The following is a 22,754-nucleotide window of genomic DNA, read 5'->3' on the forward strand; positions in this document are numbered from 1 at the left end:
TTTGGAGGAGCTGATCAGATTGAGAATTTCAGAGGGGGAGACCAGAGTGAACTGGGAGAGGCGGCCGTGGGGAGGGGGAATCGGGAGGTCAGGGGAGAAGGAGGGAGAGATTGGAGAAGCAGATAGGGAGTGATTAATGGCAGTGATTTTGTCCGAGAAAAACTGGAGGAATGAGCTGCATGAGGTGGAAGTGGAGGAAGGGAGGGTGTCGGCACGGGGTTTGAGGAGCTTGTTGACGGTGGAGAAGAGGGTCCTGGGTTTGCGGGAGGGGTCGGTGAAGATGTTGGAGAGGTAAGCTGATTTTGCGGCAGTGAGGGCATCTCTGTAGGTGGTGAGATGAAGTTTGTAGGATTGGTGGTGAACTGTGAGGGATGATTTTTTTGTTAAGCGTTCAAGCTGACGGCCGGTTTGTTTCATTCTACGGAGTGCAGGGGTGAACCAGGGAGACGAGGTTGTAAAGGTGACAGTTTTCCTGTACTTTCTACTTCTTACATGTTGAACTCAAATACCTGTACTTTCTACTTCTTACATGTTGAACTCAAATACCTGTACTTTCTACTTCTTACATGTTGAACTCAAATACCTGTACTTTCTACTTCTTACATGTTGAACACAAATACCTGTACTTTCTACTTCTTACATGTTGAACACAAATACCTGTACTTTCTACTTCTTACATGTTGAACTCAAATACCTGTACTTTCTACTTCTTACATGTTGAACTCAAATACCTGTACTTTCTACTTCTTACATGTTGAACTCAAATACCTGTACTTTCTACTTCCTACATGTTGAACTCAAATACCTGTACTTTCTACTTCTTACATGTTGAACACAAATACCTGTACTTTCTACTTCTTACATGTTGAACACAAATACCTGTACTTTCTACTTCTTACATGATGAACACAAATACCTGTACTTTCTACTTCTTACATGTTGAACACAAATACCTGTACTTTCTACTTCTTACATGTTGAACCCAAATACCGGTACTTTCTACTTCTTACATGTTGAACTCAAATACCTGTACTTTCTACTTCTCACATGATGAACACAAATACCTGTACTTTCTACTTCTTACATGTTGAACTCAAATACCTGTACTTTCTACTTCTTACATGTTGAACACAAATACCTGTACTTTCTACTTCTTACATGTTGAACACAAATACCTGTACTTTCTACTTCTTACATGTTGAACTCAAATACCTGTACTTTCTACTTCTTACATGTTGAACACAAATAACTGTACTTTCTACTTCTTACATGTTGAACACAAATACCTGTACTTTCTACTTCTTACATGTTGAACACAAATACCTGTACTTTCTACTTCTCACATGTTGAACACAAATACCTGTACTTTCTACTTCTCTCATGTTGAACTTAAATACCTGTACTTTCTACTTCTTACATGTTGAACTCAAATACCTGTACTTTCTATTTATTACATGTTGAACTCAAATACCTGTACTTTCTACTTCTCTCATTTCCCAAACAGCTGGTTCCTTTAGTCTGAATGTGTGTTTGGTGCGTGGTCATTATTCTTCAGAGTCACTGCGTCCATCATTTCCTGCTCTTCTCTAAAGAAGAGTGACCAATGGAAATGTTGTCATGTTGCCGTTGTTCAACATGGAAACATTCATTAGCTAACAATGACATCATTGTTCTTGTGGGGGAAACTTCTGAAGCAATTGGAAACAGGACTCAGAGAGACACGATGAGAGCTGGCAAACACTGACGGTTTATTTGGAGCTTTAGGCGGAGAATTCACAAGACATGTCGTGAGCCACGAGTTAATAATAATAATAATTCCTTACATTTATTATAGCGCTTTTCCAGTGCTCAAAGCACTTTACAGATACACATTACACATATTTTTTTTATATATGCAATGGTCACTGTGGACAATACCCACAGGAGCAAGTTCAGGTGAAGTGTCTTGCCCAAGGACACCGGTTGCCAAATCAATTCTGAAGAACCCTTCTGTTATTGCACAGGTGTCCCTTAGGCTGGCCACAATAAAAGGCCACTCTGAAACGTGCATTTTTGCTTTATTGGGGGGGGTCTGGGGGGGTCCGAAAACCAGTCAGTATCTGGTGTGAGGGGTAGGGTTAGGGTAATGTTGTGAATCGAGTGGCCTGTGTTCGTCATCCATAACATACGCCTGCCCATACCATAACCCCACCACCACCATGGGCCACTCAATTCACAACATTACCCTAACCCTACCCCTCACACCAGATACTGCCTGGTTTTCGGACCCCCCCAGACCCCCCCAATAAAGCAAAACTGCACGTTTCAGAGTGGCCTTTTATGGTGGCCAGCCTAAGGCACACCTGTGCAATAACCATGCTGTCTAATCAGCATCTTGATATGCCACGCCTGTGAGGTGGGATGGATTATCTCGGCAAAGGAGAAGTGCTCACTATCACAGATCTTTTCAGATTTGTGAACAATATTTGAGAGAAATGGTTATTTTGTGTTTATAGAAAATGTTGTAGATCTTTGAGTTCATCTCATGAAAAATGGGAGCAAAAACAAAAGTGTTGCGTTTATATTTTTGTTCAGTGTAGTTCAGAGTGTCATAACCAACATTCTTCATCAGCGAGACCAAAGCAATATGGACCCTAAATAGAGCTCTCGTCCATAGAAAAGAGTGTGAGCCTACGGTCCAGATGTCCCTGAACAATACTCATGTGAGCTTGTGCTCGGTCATAAGCTGGCAACAACACGCTCAAGAGAGATAGCAGCAATACCCAAGGCTGTAGACCTATCCCGTGGGAAAGAGACAGTGAGAGGAGAAAACTATGAACTGGGTCAAAGGTTGAATAAGCAAATTAACAGTTCCATAACAGTTCTATTAATATAAAGGGAGGTCAGGTACTCTTTAAAACAGCTGCTAGCTATGGGTACTTTTTACTGAAGTACACTTCAAAGCCTCTTTACTTTGACTTGAGTAAAGAAGTTTAGTCAGTACTTCTACTTTCACCAGAGTATTTTTAAACACGAGTATCTGTACTTCTACTTGAGTACAGGCAGTGATGTACCTGAACGCGTTCAATGAACGATCGTTCATGAACGCGTTCATATTTTGGGCGAACGTGAACTGAACGTACTGTATTTCCGCTAGATGAACGTAATTGAGAACGCGTTCATTCTCAGCGCTGTATAACGGCGTTCAAAAGTGCGTTCATTCTCAGCACTGTATTATAACGGCGTTCAAAAGTGTGCCAGATTTCATATGCCTTTCAGCCGGAAACCCAGTTAAAACACACCGTAAACAGGCTTCAAAATAATGCGGAAAACCACCCAATCTGGCAACAGCAAGCTGCCTGTGACGCGTACGCGCCTGTCACCCCTGGCTGTCGCACTAAAATATAAATATACTAAATATATCAGACTCCTCACAAGAAACAATGTGGAACCGCGGAACCGGCGAGCATTGAATGAATGAATGAATGAATTAGTATGGACGAAGCCGAGAGCAGCTGCAGCAGCACTCGCTCAGAGTGAGACTCTATGGCAGGGGTGGGGAACCTCCGGCCTCCGTCCGTATACGGCCCGCGAGACAATTTGGTACGGCCCTCGAGGTAATTTATAAACACACGCAAAAAATAAAAAAATTAAAGAAATCTAGACCGCAAACAAATTAAACAAGCTAGTGCCTGTTTTTCCTGGCCAAGGTCAGGGTCCTTGAACACAACACGAGCCTAACCTGTCATCACGTGGTATATGTCTCGACTGACAGGGGTGCAGTTCTGACGGAGAGCACCAGAACGCCTCTCCGGCACTTCAGAAATTGCAGTACCGATAAGTCCATACACATGCCGCAGTTTCTGCGTGTCTGTGTCTTTAGTTGAAAGCCCAGTGGCGATCTGCTCATCGGTCATACAGTCAATAACTTTGTTGTTATCATTAGCATCTGGTTAGCTAGCTATGCTAACGAATATAAGAAGCTTTGTCTACAACCAGTGAGGTAAAGGCACATCTTTATATGATCATTTTTAAAGTTATAAAAAAAATAAGAGAATAAAGTAAACAGGTATAAAATACTATATAACAGTTATTAATAAAGAAGAATACAGTTTCAAAGGGGAGTGATTTGTCAAATATCCATACATTAAAAGAAAATCTGCTTACAGTTGTGTTTGGGTGTTGAGAGATGTGTCCATAGATCTCCTAATGTTGCTCTCAAAGTGCAACAAATCTTCCCAGGGGAGCATGCCCCCCGGACCCCTCTAGAGGAGGTTAGGTCCCCCCCACTTAAACCATGTTCACATGGATAGGAAACTAAATACATTTGCACACATCTTGTGTCCATATATTTCTGTTTTGGTGGTCACGCCACACCCTGCACGTGCATGCATACGCGAGTCATGGTGAGATATCTGGATTAAGAGGTTGCTTTTTCTTTGCACAGAATGAAATGAATGGGCTGTGATTTTAGTTTTTTTAAGCAGAGGTCAATAACTTGTACGGCCCTCTGAGGATATTGTAAACATTGAAATGGCCCATTAACATCGTACAGGAGACAAATAATAGCTCGCAGCAACGTATTGAAAAAAGAACTATGAACTATAAATTAGTTCATTTTTGAAACCATGAACTTTAGTTCAACATTTTGAATTATGAACTATGAACTGAACTAGTTCATTTTAAAATATGTGAACTGTGAACTGAACTAGTTCATGTAGAAAGTGAACTTTCCCAACACTGAGTACAGGATGTGTGTACCTTAGCCCTCTCTGGGGACGAGACAAGGAACATGGCACCGGGTGAGAAGATGTGCATTTATAGACTGTATGGGTGCATGGAAGCACACACAAAGTAATTAAGAGCTAAACGACCCCCTTAAATAAACATAAACACATCGCCAGGCAACAGCTTGGGTTCATGTTGATTTACAAACTCTTCAACTAGAACCGTAGTGATATTTAAAAACATGTTAGAAGGCCTCACGAAATAGTTTAATGCAAATTTAAATTTAAATGTGAAGGAATGTGTGTTTAACAAAATACATCCGAAACCGGAAACAGACGTAGGCATAACGTGAGGGGGGGTTATGTCAGGGTTTGAGTTTTTGTGTGTCTCGTTTTGGGGTTATTTTGCTGCGTCTTCCTCCCTGTCGTTAGTGTCCCTGGTGTGTCTGATTGTGTTCACCTGTTGCCCTCGTGTTTCTCTCCCCCTGCCCGGCTGCTTCTCGTCTCGTGATTACCCCTCCCTGTATTTAGTCTCTTCCTGTGTTCAGTGTTGGTTCGTTATTTGTCGTTCATGTCCCCCTTCATGTTGGTCACAGTCACCTTTGTTTGGATGCTACCTCGTACCTGTTTTTGGATTCTCGTTTTGCTCGCCTTTTGTTTTCTTTTGAAACCTGCTTCCTCCTCAATCTGCATTTGGGTCTACTTCCCCCAACCCGGACGGATAGAGTTGCTGCGGGGCGTTGAGCTGCAGTGGAGACGCTGCGTACAGCTGATCGACAGCTGATCGACAGCTGGGACACAAACCACCAAATAAACATGAATTGACTCCACTCCGCAGGTATCCCCGACACTTTCTTACAGTTGCTCATCATGGGGGGGGGGGGGGGGGGGGGTCTCCTGTCCCCGGTACAGACACACTGACACACTGCCTGAGGAAGGTTATGTGGATTTTGTCATTAACTTTTTTCGGACCACTTATTTATTTACTTTGGTGACGATCCGACCTCCATGCTGCTCAGGAGCGTCCCTCCCTACAGGCCGATCATGTTATCCACGCACCCCCACCCCCACCCCTCCCCCGCTGACACGGGAGAGTGACGGCCCGTCTACACTACAGCGTCGACAGCGCCGAAAGCTCCAATCTGCCCATTCACTTTGAACGGGGTGACGTCACGTAGCCGCGCTTTTTCGCCGAACTGAATTGTGGGTAGCAGAGCGGTCCGTCTCAGGCGTCTCCGGCATCAGAAGTTGAACATTGTTCCAGCGCCAGCCAATCAAATCCCGTTTCCCAAAATCTGACAGCTGAAGCCGTAGCCAATCAAACCGCGTCTAAGCTGGAAGAGATATCCCGCCGTTCATTTCTATATTTCAAAAAAAGTCGGAGGAGAAACTAACTATCGCCGTAGCAATCACCCGGTTTTGTATGACGAGACCCTCTTCACCTACCGGGATACAAACCGGAGGAACCAGGCATGGAGGGAGGTGGCAGAGACAGTGGGGGAAACTGGTAGGTTTTCGCCTGTTTGGGGAGTTTATATATATATTGCTCCCATACAATCCCCGGGGGTTTTTGCTTTGTATGTCGGGGGCGGGAGATTCATGTGATTGGTTGTTGGTCGTGTTGCTTGAATAAAATCCCCAAGCTCCAGACACGCCCAGCTCCAAGCTATTTTTGAAGCTGTAGTGTGGACGCTCCGTGAGAGGTGACAAGTGGAGCACGACTGTAACCCGACACCGTAGCAATGAATCGACATCTGACCAATCACGGCTTTGATACGGCCACTAGTGCAGGTGAAGAGATGTCGGTGAAAAGACAGTTTCAGTCCGGCGCAAGCAAGAGGGGAAAAAACAAAACATGAAGAAACTAGAGCATCACTCGAAGGTGGGTTATTTTATGAGTCAAATGTACAACTTGCGAATGTTGTATAAGTCAAATGTCAAACTGTTGCTAATTACCATATTAAAACATCAGCTGCAATTCAGGACATGAAGAAGGCAGTCTCTGCAGAGCATACAGGCTAATGGAGATGCAGTTATTTCCAGCATTCTTTATTTACCATTCATTCAAGTATGTGATGCCTTTGATCTGCTGACGTACAGGAGGAAGAGTGATACACTGTCTGTCTAGTTGGCTTACGAAACAGTTAAAGTTTACAGCCTAAAAAACATGGAGCATTTTTTCCCCTTTTATTCATTTTTATGTCAATTTGCACATTTCATGGTGACACTCAGCCTCTCCCCTTAACTCCTGCAGTCATCATCATGTCAACCACAACACAGAGAAATACTGATATAAATGGGGGGGGGGGGGGGGGGGCTCATCTCACAATGTCGCTTGGGGCCCCAAGTTGGCCAGGGACGGCCCTGATGCTGCTACTCTGGTTCAAACGGCATCCACCAAACAATATGATTTATCTCGACCTCCCCAAAATAACCAGAATCTGACTCGGTGTGAGACGTCTTTTTGAGCTGTTCTGTCGTCATTTCCTGCTATCTCCTTCCTGCAGTCAGAATGAATGGGCGCTTCTTTGAGTATTTATAGGCAAATATGGGCGTTACGTGAAGCCCGCAAAAGCTGCTCCGTATTTCGAGTCGATTGTGATTTCTAAAGGGAAACCGGCGTAGGGAGTGCCGTACGCAGTCTTTTATGAATCGGAAAATGTCTTTGTGTATTTATTTGCTTTGTCCTCCTACGTAACCTTCCCACGTGAATCCATGCAAGGCGTTATACATGAGGCCCCTGACCTCTGTCAAGTGCCTCCGGAACCCAAAGCATTCATCTGTTAGAATGTATTTAATTTATTATCATAATAGTTATAGTATAATTGTATTTCACTGAATAATATTTAACCGTACATTCTGTTTCTTTCACCTGCACTATTTTATTCAAATGTTTCGTACTCTGTTCATTTGCACTATTTTTATTTGTGTGTTATTCTGTTGTCTTATGTCCTTTATATATAACTCTGTTCTGCATTGGGTTAAGTTTTAATCCAGCGTAACAACATGTCTGTTTTCCCTGTTTTGTCCTATTTAGGGTATCTCTTGTTTAGCTTTCTTTGATTGTTGTGGTTTTAATTTCTTTATATTTATACCTTTCTTTTGCACTTTATTTTTCTTACTTCACATATTATATTTCCACTGTTTAAATATGATTCTCATTAGGGATGTCCCGATCACCTTTTTTTGCTCCCGATCCGATTCCGATCATTTGATTTTGACAATCTGCCGATACCGATTTTTCCCGATCCGATCTTTATGCAATGCATTAAGAGAAAAAAAAGGTAACAGATAACGGCTGGTCATCCAACGTGATGAATTCAGCTATCTAACGTAGCTCTGTTCTTTCCACCACGCGGAACCTCTGCCTTGCAAACATTGCATCTGGCTGTTACACTGCCTTCGCTTTCAATTTTATAATACTTCCAAACTCCTGACATTCTCTCTGTCCCGACTCCCGAGTCACCAGCTGAACGTAGCCTCTCGTTAGCTTGCTGCTACTATTAGACACTGCGCCCACTCTGTTGCCAGATTTCAGAGAAATAAGCAACCAGGTCTGAAAACAAGCCCAAAGAAAGCAGCACATACATGATGTTGTGTAATTTTAAACCAAACCTAAGTCCTCAGGATGACTTTAAGACGTGAACATGGTCATTTTTGTTTTGTAACATTAAATAAAAAAAAAATTTTTCTAAATTTAAAAAAAAAAAAAATCCCGATCCCCGATTTTTTGAAAATCACGTGATCGGCTCCGATCCCCGATCACGTGATCGGATCGAGACATCTCTAATTCTCATTGTTGAATGATAATTCTTCTTGATGGTTATTTCAACTAACATAAAAGTCATTTCAAGAAATCCCCGGGTGAAATAAAACGATATGAAATTAGATTTTGCACCACATCTCTTTATTTCCCAAACATCTCACTGAATATAAGTTACTGGATCAAGATTTAGTTTCCCTTTTTACCAGTTCCCCAAAAACATGATGTCCTCTCCAGTTTGTCTCCAGCGCCCTGCAGAAACCACACCTTTATTTACATAATCTTTCATATTTTAAATCAGGTCTTTGTGACATTTTGCAGCCTCTCGTTCAGAGGGACATTTATCCATTCATTTCTGGGATTTTTTAATTATTATTTTTGATTAAAAAACATCCAAGAATTTAAGATTTATAAAATATATTTATATATATTTTTTAAATACTCATCACTGAGGTGTTTTCTGAACTGTGCTCATGACCGATGTTAAAGAGTGTTGGTTATCTTTTCTTTCACCCTGAATACAACACGGTGTCAACTGATCTGTTTTTAAGGACAAACATTCATACTAAGCCTTACGCATTGATCATCCACTGTGAAAACACGAGTCGACGGTGTTTTGATATGAAGTAAAACTCTAATTTTGCAGAATCGGTTTCTTGAATCATTGTAAGACTTGAAGGTGAAAAGGTTTCTGAAGGGCACTGACGACAGGAGGGAGTGTTAAGTCAACCGAGTACATCTCTATGTGAACAAACAGCATTAAAACACAGATATTGGACTGGTCTGAAGTTTACGGATAATTTACCAGACGCGTCATTTCTCACACACACTTGATGCATGCACCCAAGGGCTGAGGACACTGTGCAAAATACAGACATTACTTTAAGGATAATAAGTGCCAAAGAGAATAAGACTAACTTCATAAATAACCAATAGAACATTAAAAATGAATAATACAAATGGTTAAACGATAGATTATTAATAACCACGGGTAACCTTAAACACCGGCCTCAGACATCACGTGATGTTCACAGAATATAAAAGGAGAGAAGTAATAAGACATTACATAACTGTGATTGCAGACAGCACTGGTTGGACGACCTCCAACGGGATCAGCACAAATGGATGAACTCCAGCTTAATGAATGCTCAAAGCTATTCCTTTAACTTGCTGTTATTAAAGTGTGTCGAATAAAGTTATCTCCCACACAGAAAGAGATCATAAAGTCAACTGAACAATGCATGTTGCTTCCAGAGTGTAATCCAATTGTTAGATTACCTCATCACTTCGAGTTGTGGACTTTCAAGGTTTCGAGAGTTCATCCAGCGAGAGATTCATTTCCATACATGGCAACATATTTCTTTACCTCTTTTTTTACAATATTAGACCTCCCATTCGCATTCAAGCCCCAGAGACCCAATGTTCAGTCTGCATTCAATCCCATCTCGCTGCTCAGTATGGCTGACGACATTCATCACGTCCCTCATCTGTGAACTTATTCCACGTGAAACGACCCCATGCTTTCAAAGAGAAAGTTATTTCCAGCAAGTTGGACTCCTGGAGACGGGAACATCTCCGAAGGTCGTGTCCACTGAAACCAGCAGTTACTCCACCACTTCTGTCGCTCACTGTTTGTCTCTGCAATAAATTCACAAGTGCACATTTCTGCTAATGCCTTGATCGTTCAACTTCCTCTCCTTCTGGACCATGTGGTTTCGTGGGGCCCGGAAAGAAGAGCCTTCTCTCTTCCGCTCATTGCCGGTTACAGTTCTGAGGAAGAGGCGAGGGCAGATGCGAGAGTCCGTTGATGCTTACTCTTCTTGCCATGCCCTCCGCCTGTCCTCCGGGTAAAGCGCCACCCTGCAGGGTTTGGGTCAGGCTGACCTGGGCGGTGCTGAAGGAAGTTATCCGACCGCTTCCAGCGATCTGGAGGTTGACCGTGGTGGCGTAACTGGTTTTCTGGTTCTTGGTAGGCGATGATTGGGCAAAGGGTAGCGGGGACGGGCTTGCAGACAAAGGGATGGAGGGAATAGGAGGTGTTTGGGATTGGCAGTTGTGGTTCTGGTAGGGTACAGGGGGGGTAACGCCTCGGGAGGAGAGTGTGTTTTGTTCACAGGATGGTCGTGCAACATATGCGCAAATCAGCTGGCTGCGACAACTTCCTTCATGGAGCTCTGGGTCTGCCCACTCTGAGAGAGAAGAAGGAGAGGTGGCAATGATGGTGGAAGAAGCGCTTTCATCCAGGACATCGGCGATGTTGTATTTGCTGGACAGCTCTCGTACGTCTGGCCAGGGAACGCTGGTGAAATGCTGGGTTCCCTTCCCTGGGCAAAGCCCGCCGGGTGAGAGCGGGGAATGTATCCCTGCTCGAGGGCTGAGGCAGGACGGGGAGCTGCCGTACGAAGACCACCCACTCCTCGGACTGGTTGGACAGGACTCGTGCTGCTCAAAAGACCCTCGGTTACTGCCGCTAAAAGCAAAGCTCCTCCGGCTGCCGTCTGCCCAGGAGCGGCGCTGGACGCTGGGATTACTTTGGCTCGGGCTCGGTGGTCTATCGGCCAGGTTTGAGGAGAAAGATCGACGAACGGTTTGGGAGTTTCCAGGACGTGCAGAAGGGGACGAAGCTCTGGAACTACGCATCGTTGGGAAAGAGGAAGTAGGGTGAGAGGCATTCCCAGGGGTTGGTGAGCTTAATGAGGAGGCGTAGGAAGGAGAAGCAGAGGAAGGGCTGGATCTAAGGTTTCTAAGTTGCGGTGCGGCGACATCATTTGCCCAAACATTCAACGACACGCCAATGGGAGGCGGGGAGAGGATCCGAGGGCTCAGACATGAACTGGCCGAGCAGTTTCTGGGTAGCTCCAAAGTGAGGCCTAGTGGGTTGTGGGAACTCGCACCTCCTAGCCGTGAACTCTGAGGGTGCGGAGGTTTGTTCGCCATGCGGGAGGAATAACTATGTTGAGGAGGTGGAGAGCAGATTCTAGTAAAGGAGGAGGGGATTTGAGACGGGGACTGAACTCGCGAGCTGGGTTCGGAAGCAGAGAAAGGCCGAGCTACGCGGTTGTGTGAGCCGGACCAATGAGGATCGGGAGATTTTGGTATTTCCGCGGCATTAGCGCTACCGTTAGCGCTACCGTTAGCGCTACCGTTAGCGCTACCGTTAGCGCTACCGTTAGCTAGCGGTGCTTTCTGTGGACTCGCTGACCAATGAGGATCAGGAGTTCTTGGGATTACCACGGCATTAGCGCTACCGTTAGCGCTACCGTTAGCTAGCGGTGCTTTCTGTGGACTCGCTGACCAAACCCCATTACTGACACCTCGGGTAACGCCGGTATTGCTTATCGCTGTTTTTAAACCAGACAAGCTAACGTTGTTGTTGTTGTTGTTGTTCAGTGATGAGTCAGTTTTGGAGTGAAGGAATGAGGGACGAGGCAAAGGAGGCTGAGGATGGTTCGACGTCATAGATGGGGAAGGGGAGCGTTGGGAAAGAGAGGGAGGGGGTGACTGCATGAAGGACGGGGAAGGGGAAGAGGACCAGAGCGAGGATAGAGGACCCCTTGGATGTTGGTACCCGTCTTTGGGGCACCCTAACTGGGCATACGCAGGCATGCCGGAGCCCTGCTGTTTCGGGGAAGGGGAGCGCCGGCGTAAATGAGAGGAAGGTAAGGAAGAGGTGGAGGCGGGGGTTGGGTTAGCGGTGTTCATTTGGTGCAGGGTATTTTTTGCGATACTCTGACTGATAGACTGGCTTATACAGGAGGCCGCGAGGGATCTGGTGAATACAGAAGAAGAGGAAGAAGAAGAAGAAGAGGAAGAAGTGATTGGCGAGGAGCATGGGGGAGAGCGTAAAGAAGAAGAAGGTGTAGGGGAGGAAGGAGGAGCGGCTCGTAGGGATGAAGACCTCCCTGGAGAAGGGGGAGTGAAAGCAGAGGAGGGTGTAGGAGGAGGAGAAGAAGAAGAAGGGGGAGATCGCATCGAGAAACAGGGAGGAGCTCTGGAGAAAGAGGAGGTGTCTTCAGGGGTCGGAGAAGATGCTGATGAAACTACCCTGAAGGGTGAGGAGCAGGGAGGAGATCTGACGGAGGAGGGAGGTGGGGATCCAACGGGGGAGGGGGAGCGGTTCCTGAGGCTGGGTCTAAAGGCTGAGGGGGCGGCGGGGAGGTCTTGTTCCTGGCCGGAGGGAAGCAACACTGGGGAAGGTCTTTCCATCGGGTTGCACGTCTCCAAGGAGGCTCTGGAGGATGGCAGGCTGGAGGACGGCGGGCTGGAGGACGGCGGGCTGGAGGACGGCGGGCTGGAGGACGGCGGGCTGGAGGACGGCGGGCTGGAAGACGGCGGGCTGGAAGACGGCAGGCTGGAGGACGGCAGGCTGGAGGACGGCAGGCTGGAGGACGGCAGGCTGGAGGACGGCAGGCTGGAAGACGGCAGGCTGGAGGACGGCAGGCTGGAGGACGGCAGGCTGGAGGACGGCAGGCTGGAGGACGGCAGGCTGGAGGACGGCAGGCTGGAGGACGGCAGGCTGGAGGACGGCAGGCTGGAGGACGGCAGGCTGGAAGACGGCAGGCTGGAGGACGGCAGGCTGGAGGACGGCAGGCTGGAGGTGGACTGTGAGTCGTGCCGGGCTGGGTCCCTGGAGGAGACAGACAAACACACAGTTAAAGAACATATGATAGCACTTCAGTTACTCGGCCCCGTCTGGAACAAACTCCCAGAAACATGCAGGTCCGCTGCAACGCTGAACATTTTAAAAAACAGGCTTCAGACTTTTCTTTTTTGAAGGCGCTGTAACTTTTATTCATGTATTTTATACCTGTGTTATTCTATCGTAGCTTGTTTTCTGTGTCTGTTATTCTCTATGCTTTTTAAATGCCGCTGCACTATTTCTTAACGCTCTCCATGTTTTTATTTTGGCAAAGCACTCTGAATTGCGAAAATAAGTCCACCTTAAGAGTTGAAGCTCCGGTTACATCACTGAAAGGTTTGTTTAGGTTGTGTCTGCCAGACGGGAAGCCTGTTGGAGCAGATCTGTTATCGTCTTCTGTTATCGTCCTCCTCATCGCTATAAACCCGTCAGCCCGTGGAGAGAAGGTCATCACACTAACCGCTGGAGTCTCGTTGTGTGAAAACACAAGTAGTATAAACAGATGATACACTCCACGGTAGTCTTAAGACAGCAGTACAAGTAGAAGTACTCAGATCTTGTTCTTGAGTAAAAGTAGAAGTACTCAGATCTTGTACTTGAGTAAAAGCAGAAGTACTCAGATCTTGTACTTGAGTAAAAGTAGAAGTACTCAGATCTTGCACTTGAGTAAAAGTAGAAGTACTCAGATCTTGTACTTGAGTAAAAGTAGAAGTACTCAGATCTTGCACTTTAGTAAAAGTAGAAGTACTCAGATCTTGTACTTGAGTAAAAGTAGAAGTACTCAGATCTTGTACTTGAGTAAAAGTAGAAGTACTCAGATCTTGTACTTGAGTAAAAGTAGAAGTACTCAGATCTTGCACTTGAGTAAAAGTAGAAGTACTCAGATCTTGTACTTGAGTAAAAGTAGAAGTACTCAGATCTTGCACTTTAGTAAAAGTAGAAGTACTCAGATCTTGTACTTGAGTAAAAGTAGAAGTACTCAGAGATCTTGTACTTGAGTAAAAGTAGAAGTACTCAGATCTTGTACTTGAGTAAAAGTAGAAGTACTCAGATCTTGTACTTGAGTAAAAGTAGAAGTACTCAGATCTTGTACTTGAGTAAAAGTAGAAGTACTCAGATCTTGTACTTGAGTAAAAGTAGAAGTACTCAGATCTTGCACTTTAGTAAAAGTAGAAGTACTCAGATCTTGTACTTGAGTAAAAGTAGAAGTACTCAGATCTTGCACTTTAGTAAAAGTAGAAGTACTCAGATCTTGTACTTGAGTAAAAGTAGAAGTACTCAGAGATCTTGTACTTGAGTAAAAGTAGAAGTACTCAGATCTTGTACTTGAGTAAAAGTAGAAGTACTCAGATCTTGTACTTGAGTAAAAGTAGAAGTACTCAGATCTTGTACTTGAGTAAAAGTAGAAGTACTCAGATCTTGCACTTTAGTAAAAGTAGAAGTACTCAGATCTTGTACTTGAGTAAAAGTAGAAGTACTCAGATCTTGTACTTGAGTAAAAGTAGAAGTACTCAGATCTTGCACTTGAGTAAAAGTAGAAGTACTCAGATCTTGTACTTGAGTAAAAGTAGAAGTACTCAGATCTTGCACTTTAGTAAAAGTAGAAGTACTCAGATCTTGTACTTGAGTAAAAGTAGAAGTACTCAGATCTTGTACTTGAGTAAAAGTAGAAGTACTCAGATCTTGTACTTGAGTAAAAGTAGAAGTACTCAGATCTTGCACTTTAGTAAAAGTAGAAGTACTCAGATCTTGTACTTGAGTAAAAGTAGAAGTACTCAGATCTTGCACTTTAGTAAAAGTAGAAGTACTCAGATCTTGTACTTGAGTAAAAGTAGAAGTACTCAGAGATCTTGTACTTGAGTAAAAGTAGAAGTACTCAGATCTTGTACTTGAGTAAAAGTAGAAGTACTCAGAGATCTTGTACTTGAGTAAAAGTAGAAGTACTCAGATCTTGTACTTGAGTAAAAGTAGAAGTACTCAGATCTTGTACTTGAGTAAAAGTAGAAGTACTCAGATCTTGTACTTGAGTAAAAGTAGAAGTACTCAGATCTTGCACTTTAGTAAAAGTAGAAGTACTCAGATCTTGTACTTGAGTAAAAGTAGAAGTACTCAGATCTTGCACTTTAGTAAAAGTAGAAGTACTCAGATCTTGTACTTGAGTAAAAGTAGAAGTACTCAGATCTTGTACTTGAGTAAAAGTAGAAGTACTCAGATCTTGTACTTGAGTAAAAGTAGAAGTACTCAGATCTTGCACTTTAGTAAAAGTAGAAGTACTCAGATCTTGTACTTGAGTAAAAGTAGAAGTACTCAGATCTTGCACTTTAGTAAAAGTAGAAGTACTCAGATCTTGTACTTGAGTAAAAGTAGAAGTACTCAGATCTTGTACTTGAGTAAAAGTAGAAGTACTCAGATCTTGTACTTGAGTAAAAGTAGAAGTACTCAGATCTTGCACTTTAGTAAAAGTAGAAGTACTCAGATCTTGTACTTGAGTAAAAGTAGAAGTACTCAGATCTTGTACTTGAGTAAAAGTAGAAGTACTCAGATCTTGTACTTGAGTAAAAGTAGAAGTACTCAGATCTTGTATTTGAGTAAAAGTAGAAGTACACAGATCTTGTTCTTGAGTAAAAGTAGAAGTACTCAGATCTTGTTCTTGAGTAAAAGTAGAAGTACTCAGATCTTGTTCTTGAGTAAAAGTAGAAGTACTCAGATCTTGTTCTTGAGTAAAAGTAGAAGTACTCAGATCTTGTATTTGAGTAAAAGTAGAAGTACTCAGATCTTGTTCTTGAGTAAAAGTAGAAGTACTCAGATCTTGTACTTGAGTCAAAGTAGAAGTACTCAGATCTTGTTCTTGAGTAAAAGTAGAAGTACTCAGGTCTTGTATTTGAGTAAAAGTAGAAGTACTCAGATCTTGTTCTTGAGTAAAAGTAGAAGTACACAGATCTTGTACTTGAGTAAAAGTAGAAGTACTCAGATCTTGTACTTGAGTAAAAGTAGAAGTACACAGATCTTGTACTTGAGTAAAAGTAGAAGTACTCAGATCTTGCACTTTAGTAAAAGTAGAAGTACTCAGATCTTGTACTTGAGTAAAAGTAGAAGTACTCAGATCTTGTCATCAAATGGAAATACTCAAGTAAAATACAAGTACTTCAACATTTCACTTAAGTACAGTACTTGAGTAAATATACTTCACACCACTGTTTATTAATAATATGAACCTGCAAAGTAACTCGTAACCAATCGAATCAAAGTAGAGAAGTTTGGTAAAAAAGTACGACTTATGTATGTCTGGGTTTTAACGACTTCAATCGACTCCATGATCATTTCATGAATATATTTTTAAAAGTACGATTAAAAAAATATAATTTATCAAGAGAGAAATACCCAAACGTGAGAAGGTTGGACATTTTCTGGCTTCACCCTGTACACATATTCAGTTTCCCACACATAATTACAATTATAACGAGCAAACGTCACAAACTAAGCCTTTCAGTTCTTGGTGAATCCAAACCGTGTCATGTCTTAATTTGAGTGTTTGGATCAGGGGCCTCAAACTCATTTGAGTGCAGGGGCCACATGTCGAGTGGGCCGGACCAGTACACCCACAGCAGAATAACCTCTGAATAACAGCAACTCCAAATTGTTCCCTTTGTTTCAGTGCAAACAAGTACTTTCTGAAAATATTCACATTTCATTGACTTTCTTTTTACAAAACATCGTGAACACCCTGAACGACATAGTACTTTACTTTTCGGATCAAAACAACTTGTCGTAATGCTGACACACCACAATGCGGCCGTCTGGCAGGCGGCACCGCAGCATCCGGACTAAAACCACCAGACTCAGAGACAGCTTCATCCCCCAGACTAAGACTGTTAAACACCTGCACTTTGAAACCACATCCATAACATCTGTTTGCATCTCATGTATCCATATTAGGGGTGTAACGGTTCACAGAAGTCACGGTTCGGTTCGTACCTCGGTTTGGGGGTCACGGTTCGGTACGGTTCGGTCCAACAAGAAAAAGCAAAAAAAAATCCCAAATGCATAATTCCAGGTTTGTTGTTATTTACTTTTGAACAGTAGTGCAAGTTTCAGTTTAAATATAAGGAACTCTGACATTTTGAATAATTAACTGTATTAAACAGTTAAAAACAAACCACACACACTCAGATGGCCAGAGTATCTATAATGGCTGATGTCAAACAAAAAGGTTTCATCAAGCTGTAAAACTAAAAAGAACGTCTTACATCATAAATAATAAGAAAGTGTTTCAAGAGCGCAAAGTCATTGAAAAACATATGCCAAAAGCTTCCGTTATTTATTTTGGTCTCTCGGCTCTCATGTCTCTTGGCTTCTTAAAAACAGCGGGGATCAGCTGCTGAACTGCTGTTGTCTTTGGCCGGGCTCCGGTGATCCCTTCTGATGTGATTTAGCATGTTTGGCGTGTGTTAGCATTAGCATACCGCACCGCTGTAGAACAACGCCGACACACCGTCCTCCCGATCCACCACTCGCACACCTCATCGTTGTTGTAGTCCACAGGGAACCCGAAATGTTCCCACAGCTGATTTAAAAGAAGCAGGTGGGTTCTAGCTCCTGTGTGTTATCTGAACTCACCATACTAACTTTTCTTCTTCTTGTATTTAGTTCGTTTTGTTGTTGTGTTTCTTCTTGTTCTTCATTTGTTGTTTAAGGGCGGCTGGCAAACAGCTTTTAGGCGCAATACCGCCCCCTGGATTATAAATAGTGTAGTGGATGCTGCCCTGAATGACAGACTTTTTTCACACTCGTAAAAAAAAGGCATATTCGACGTGTGACTGCATGTGCCGAACCGTGACGTCCGAACCGTGACGGTACGGGACGAATACGGATACCGTTACACCCCTAATCCATATATCATATTCCATGTACTTGTATATAGACTCTTCCTGCACCATTTTATTTGTATTTACTTGCATTCTCTTGCACTATGTTATCTTGTTGTCCTATACAGTACATTCATCTTGCTCTGTTGGAGGAGCCTGGCACTTCAGTGTTTCATTGCCATATCTTCACTCAGGACAATAAAACCTTGAATTGTGACTATTAAGGAAAACGGTTAAGTTATCCGCCGGCATTATAAATAAAATCCATTCATACAGAATGACATAAAGGTCGTGGCAGTGTTTGAACAAAAGGGTTCCACCAAACCAACATTCTTCCTACATGTTTACACTTTGGGAAGTCATTCCACGGGCCGGTATTGGCCCCCGGGCCGTATGTTTAACACCCCTGGTTTAGATGTTGAACAAATGCTAAATGTCCTGCTTCAATGTAAGTCTGTGGGTGTCAACATCACAGTTCATCGTTACGTAATTAGAAAACATTAGAAGTCATTCTACACAATGGCTAATGTCTGTCTTAGATGCAAACATGTTCTTTTATTAATGAAAACAACAACTTATTTCTAAGGCTTTTAGATTCCTCGCTTCATGAGCCAGTCCCTTGGCCCTTAAATCTGGCCCCCAATACGAATAACTCTGTTGGATTTGAGGCCCGCTTGTTTGATCCATGCTCTTTGGGGTTTGTTGGGTTCGGCCACCATGAAGAGGAATACTTGTGTTGGCTGATCTTTTGTTTGCAAACACATGCCATAAGATATCTGATTCATGTAGGAAATGTTTGAGGAGGTAACTCAACACTCATTAAATTATTTCATCACACTATCGGCAAACGGCTCATTTCTCAACTTCTACGAGGCAAGTTCCACTGCCAAACTGTGAACTTACCGACAGGGTGGGATAATAACTTTTACAAAAAATGAAAGACATTAAGCATTAAAAAAGAAAAGCTAATAAAATAAACATTAAAAGGAAAAATACATGGATAAAAGTTACAGTGCAGTTTAAGATATGAATAGTTCATTTAAAAGCAGCGACAAAAAGAAAAGTCTTCTTGCTGGATTTAAAGTAGTCAGAGTTGCAGCGGACCTGCAGGTTTCTGGGAGTTGGTTCCAGATGTTTGGAGCATAATAACTGAACGCTGCTTCTCCATGTTTAGTTCTGACTCTGGGACAGGAAGCTGACCAGTCCCTGAAGACCTGAGAGATCTGGATGCTTCATAGTTTAGCAGGAGGTCAGAAATGTATTTTGGGCCTAAACCATTCAGTGCTTTATAAACCAGCAGCAGTATTTAGAAATCTATTCTTTGACACACAGGAAGCCAGCGTAAAGACTTCAGAACAGGATGTGATCCACTTTCTCAGAGTTAGTGAGGACTCGAGCAGCGGCGTTCTGAATCAGCTGCAGCTTCCTAACAGATGTTTTAGTGAGAACCAGCGAAGACACCATTGCAGTAGTCCAGTCTACTGAAGATAAAGGCATGGACAAGTTTTTCCAAATCCTGCTGTGACATTAGTCTTTTAATCCTAGATATGTTCTTTAGGTGATGGTAGGCTGATTTAGTAACTGTTTTAATGTGACTGTTGAAACTCAGGTCAGAGTCCATGACTACACCTAGATTTCTGGCTTTATCTGTTGGTTTGAACATTGCAGACTGAAGCTCAGCGCTCACTTTTATACGTTCTGACTTGGCTCCAAAAACCATTACCTCAGTTTTATCTTTGTTTAATTGGAGAAAGTTCTGACACATCCAGTCATTGGTTTGTTCAATGCACTTACTCAGTGTTTGAATTGGAGCATAGTCTCCTGGTGAAATTGTTACGTAAATGTGTGTGTCATCCGCATAGCTATGGTAACTTATTTTGTTGTTCTTCATTATCTGAGCCAGTGGTAGCATGTAGACGTTAAAGAGAAGAGGCCCCAAGATGGAGCCTTGAGGAACCCCACATGTCATATTTGTCAACTCAGATGTGTATTTACCGATAGAAACAAAGTTGTTTCTGTCCTTTAAGTAGGATTCAAACCAATTTAGAACTGTTTCCGGAAGTCCCACCCAGTTTTCTAGTCGGTCAGTAATATGCTGTGGTCAACAGTGTCAAACGCAGCACTGAGATCTAATAATACTAACACTGAAGTTCTGCCACTGTCTGTGTTTAAGTGGATGTCGTTAAAGACCTTTACAAGAGCAGTCTCAGTGCTGTGGTTTGGGCGAAAGCCTGACTGGAACACATCGAAACAGTCATTTAAATGCAAGAAATTACTCAACTGTTGAAAAACTACTTTTTAATGATGTTACCTAGAAATGGTAGCTTTGATATCGGCCTGTAATTGTTCATTACTGAAGCATCTAGATTATTCTTTTTTAAGAGCGGTTTAATGACTGCAGTTTTCAGGGCCTGTGGAAAAATACCCGAGTGAAGAGACTTGTTTACTATATGAAGTAGTTCTGAGGCCATGCAACGAAAAACATCTTTGAAAAATCCTGTTGGAATAATATCAAGGCAGCAGGAGGAGGACTTCAGAAGTTGAATAATGTCCTCCAGGTTTTTATCATTAATCTGATGGAATTGTGTCATGATGTCTGAATTGATGTTAAGTGGACACAGAGACAACACATTTGCTGTTCCTGATGCAGAGGCACTGACTGCTTGTCTGATTTTCTGAATTTTGTCAGTGAAGGAGTCAAAGTCATTGCACGCCCTGGTGGATAGAAATTCAGAGGCTACTGACACTGGGTGGTTAGTTAGTCTGTCGACGGTAGCAAACAAGGCACGTGCGTTGTTTTTGTTTTTGGTAATGATGTCAGAGAAGAACGATTGTCGTGCGTTTTTCAATTCCAAATTATAAAGGCCAAGTCTCTCTTTATAGATTTCAACGTGAACCTGGAGATTTGTTTTTCGCCACCTGCGTTCAGCTTTTCGACACTCTCTTTTTTCTGTTTTCACGGTCATGGCCTTTCTCCATGGAGATATTTTCTTCCCAGTCACTTCCTTTACCTTAGTTGGAGCAATGGCATCTATAACATTTTAAATTAAAATGATCTACTAGCTCATTTACTGAGGTGTTAGCAGGGGCAAGTGTGGAAGAAAAATTCCGAGTAAACATTTCCCTAGTGTATTCAGTTAAACATCGCTTTGTGGTTATCTCTTTTTGAACACTTGTGTGAACAGAAATAGAGCTCTCAAAGAAAACACAGGAATGGTCAGAGAGCGCAACATCAGTCACCACAACCTTAGAGATATTCAGACCCTTTGAGATAATTAAGTCCAGAGTGTGCCCCTTATTGTGCGTGGGCTCCGTCACATGCTGAGTCAGTCCATAGCTATCAAGAACACAAAACAGTTCTTTAGCCCCTCTGTCCTGGGGGTTGTCAACATGGATGTTAAAATCACCAACAATGACTAGACGGTCAAAGTCAACACACACTATAGACAGCAGTTCAGTAAAGTCATCAGAAAAGCTTGCACAGTATTTGGGTGGTCTGTAGATATTTAGGAACAGAGCTCGAGAGGAGCATTTCAGCTGAAGGGCCACATATTCAAAAGAAGCAAAGTTCCTATAAGATGTCTTCCTGCATTGAAGGGAATCATTGAACAGAATAGCAACTCCACCCCCTCTCTTATGCATTCTTTCCTGACTCATGAAACTAAAGTTGGGAGGGGTTGATTCCATAAGAACAGCTGCACTGCTATTTTGTTCAATCCAAGTTTCTGTTAAAAACATAAAATCCAGATTGTGCTCAGTGATAAAATCATTGATTAAAAATGTTTTCCTGCCAAAGACCTGACATTTAATAAAGCTATTTTAAGTTTGTTAAACACACTATCAGTCATGTTGTTTGTAACAAGCTGTGGCTGACATGGAATCACTGCTACATTAGATAAACTCACACAAACGTTTGGGCGCTTCCTGTTTCTAAGATGATTCACCGCTCTTAATCTATTACCTATCAACACAGATATCGGCAAAGCTACCGGCAGGCAGGGCCCGGGCATGTCTCCCGGGCGCGTGCGCGTCTCCGCGGTGATCTTGGTGGGCGTCGTTGAGGGGCGGGGGTAAAGGACATGCTGCCAGCCCTGCGTATCGCCTTAGTCTGGTCTTTGAACTCCAGGAAGGAATCGGGGCCCTCTGTATCTCCTTCATGTGTTCAACGATCTCCAGGAGGGTGGGCGAGGGTGTTAAGGTTCTTTAACGCTATTGTTAAATGTGCTATAGAAATAAAGTTAGATTGGATCATCGACAATAACTGAACAAAACAACGTTCTTGCCGGGACATCGGATAAGTATTCCCTGCGTAAGAGTTGCTTTCTGGTTCCTTTGTTTCGCCGCTACAAACCCTTTTCCTTTTGAAACCACTGCTGTGGGTATTGACAGATCGTTATCTTTCCACACATATCGTGTTTAATCTGCAGCACCTGTCAGACGCAGTCCGTTGACCCGTAAAACAAATGTATGGTAACCCTTTATATTAAAGGTGGGGTAGGTCATTTTGGAGAAACCGGCTCGAGTGGCTAGAATTTGAAAATACACAACCGGGGAAAATCTGCCACTTCCTCACAGAGCCCCTCCCCCAACACACACGAACGCGCACATGACCAATGAGGGCACGGGAGTACTAAGCCATTAGTTGAGAGTCTTTCCTAAATAACCCTCTACTGTAATTAGTGCTGATTTATTGCAAGTAAGGAAGTTGTTGTGCAAGAGTTTTGGTCTTAATATGCTCAATATGGGGCTAAAGGCAGGAGTACCACACGAATAGTAATTCT

General features: G+C 43.1%; 1 protein-coding gene across 2 annotated transcripts in view; it reads right to left on the minus strand.

Annotated features, from left to right (window-relative positions):
• Positions 1–8,591: 8,591 nt before the first annotated feature.
• Positions 8,592–22,754, minus strand: part of LOC117444677 (mucin-2) — a 23,513-nt gene continuing 9,350 nt past the window's right edge. For both annotated transcript variants that reach the window (XM_071202769.1, XM_034080103.2), the window contains exon 5: positions 8,592–13,096. In XM_071202769.1, the coding sequence (XP_071058870.1) occupies positions 10,222–13,096 (2,875 nt within the window). In that variant the 3' untranslated portion in view covers positions 8,592–10,221. The remainder of the gene's footprint in view (positions 13,097–22,754) is intronic.

This window comes from Pseudochaenichthys georgianus, unplaced genomic scaffold (genome assembly GCF_902827115.2).
Source record: "Pseudochaenichthys georgianus unplaced genomic scaffold, fPseGeo1.2 scaffold_884_arrow_ctg1, whole genome shotgun sequence".
NCBI lineage: Eukaryota > Metazoa > Chordata > Actinopteri > Perciformes > Channichthyidae > Pseudochaenichthys > Pseudochaenichthys georgianus.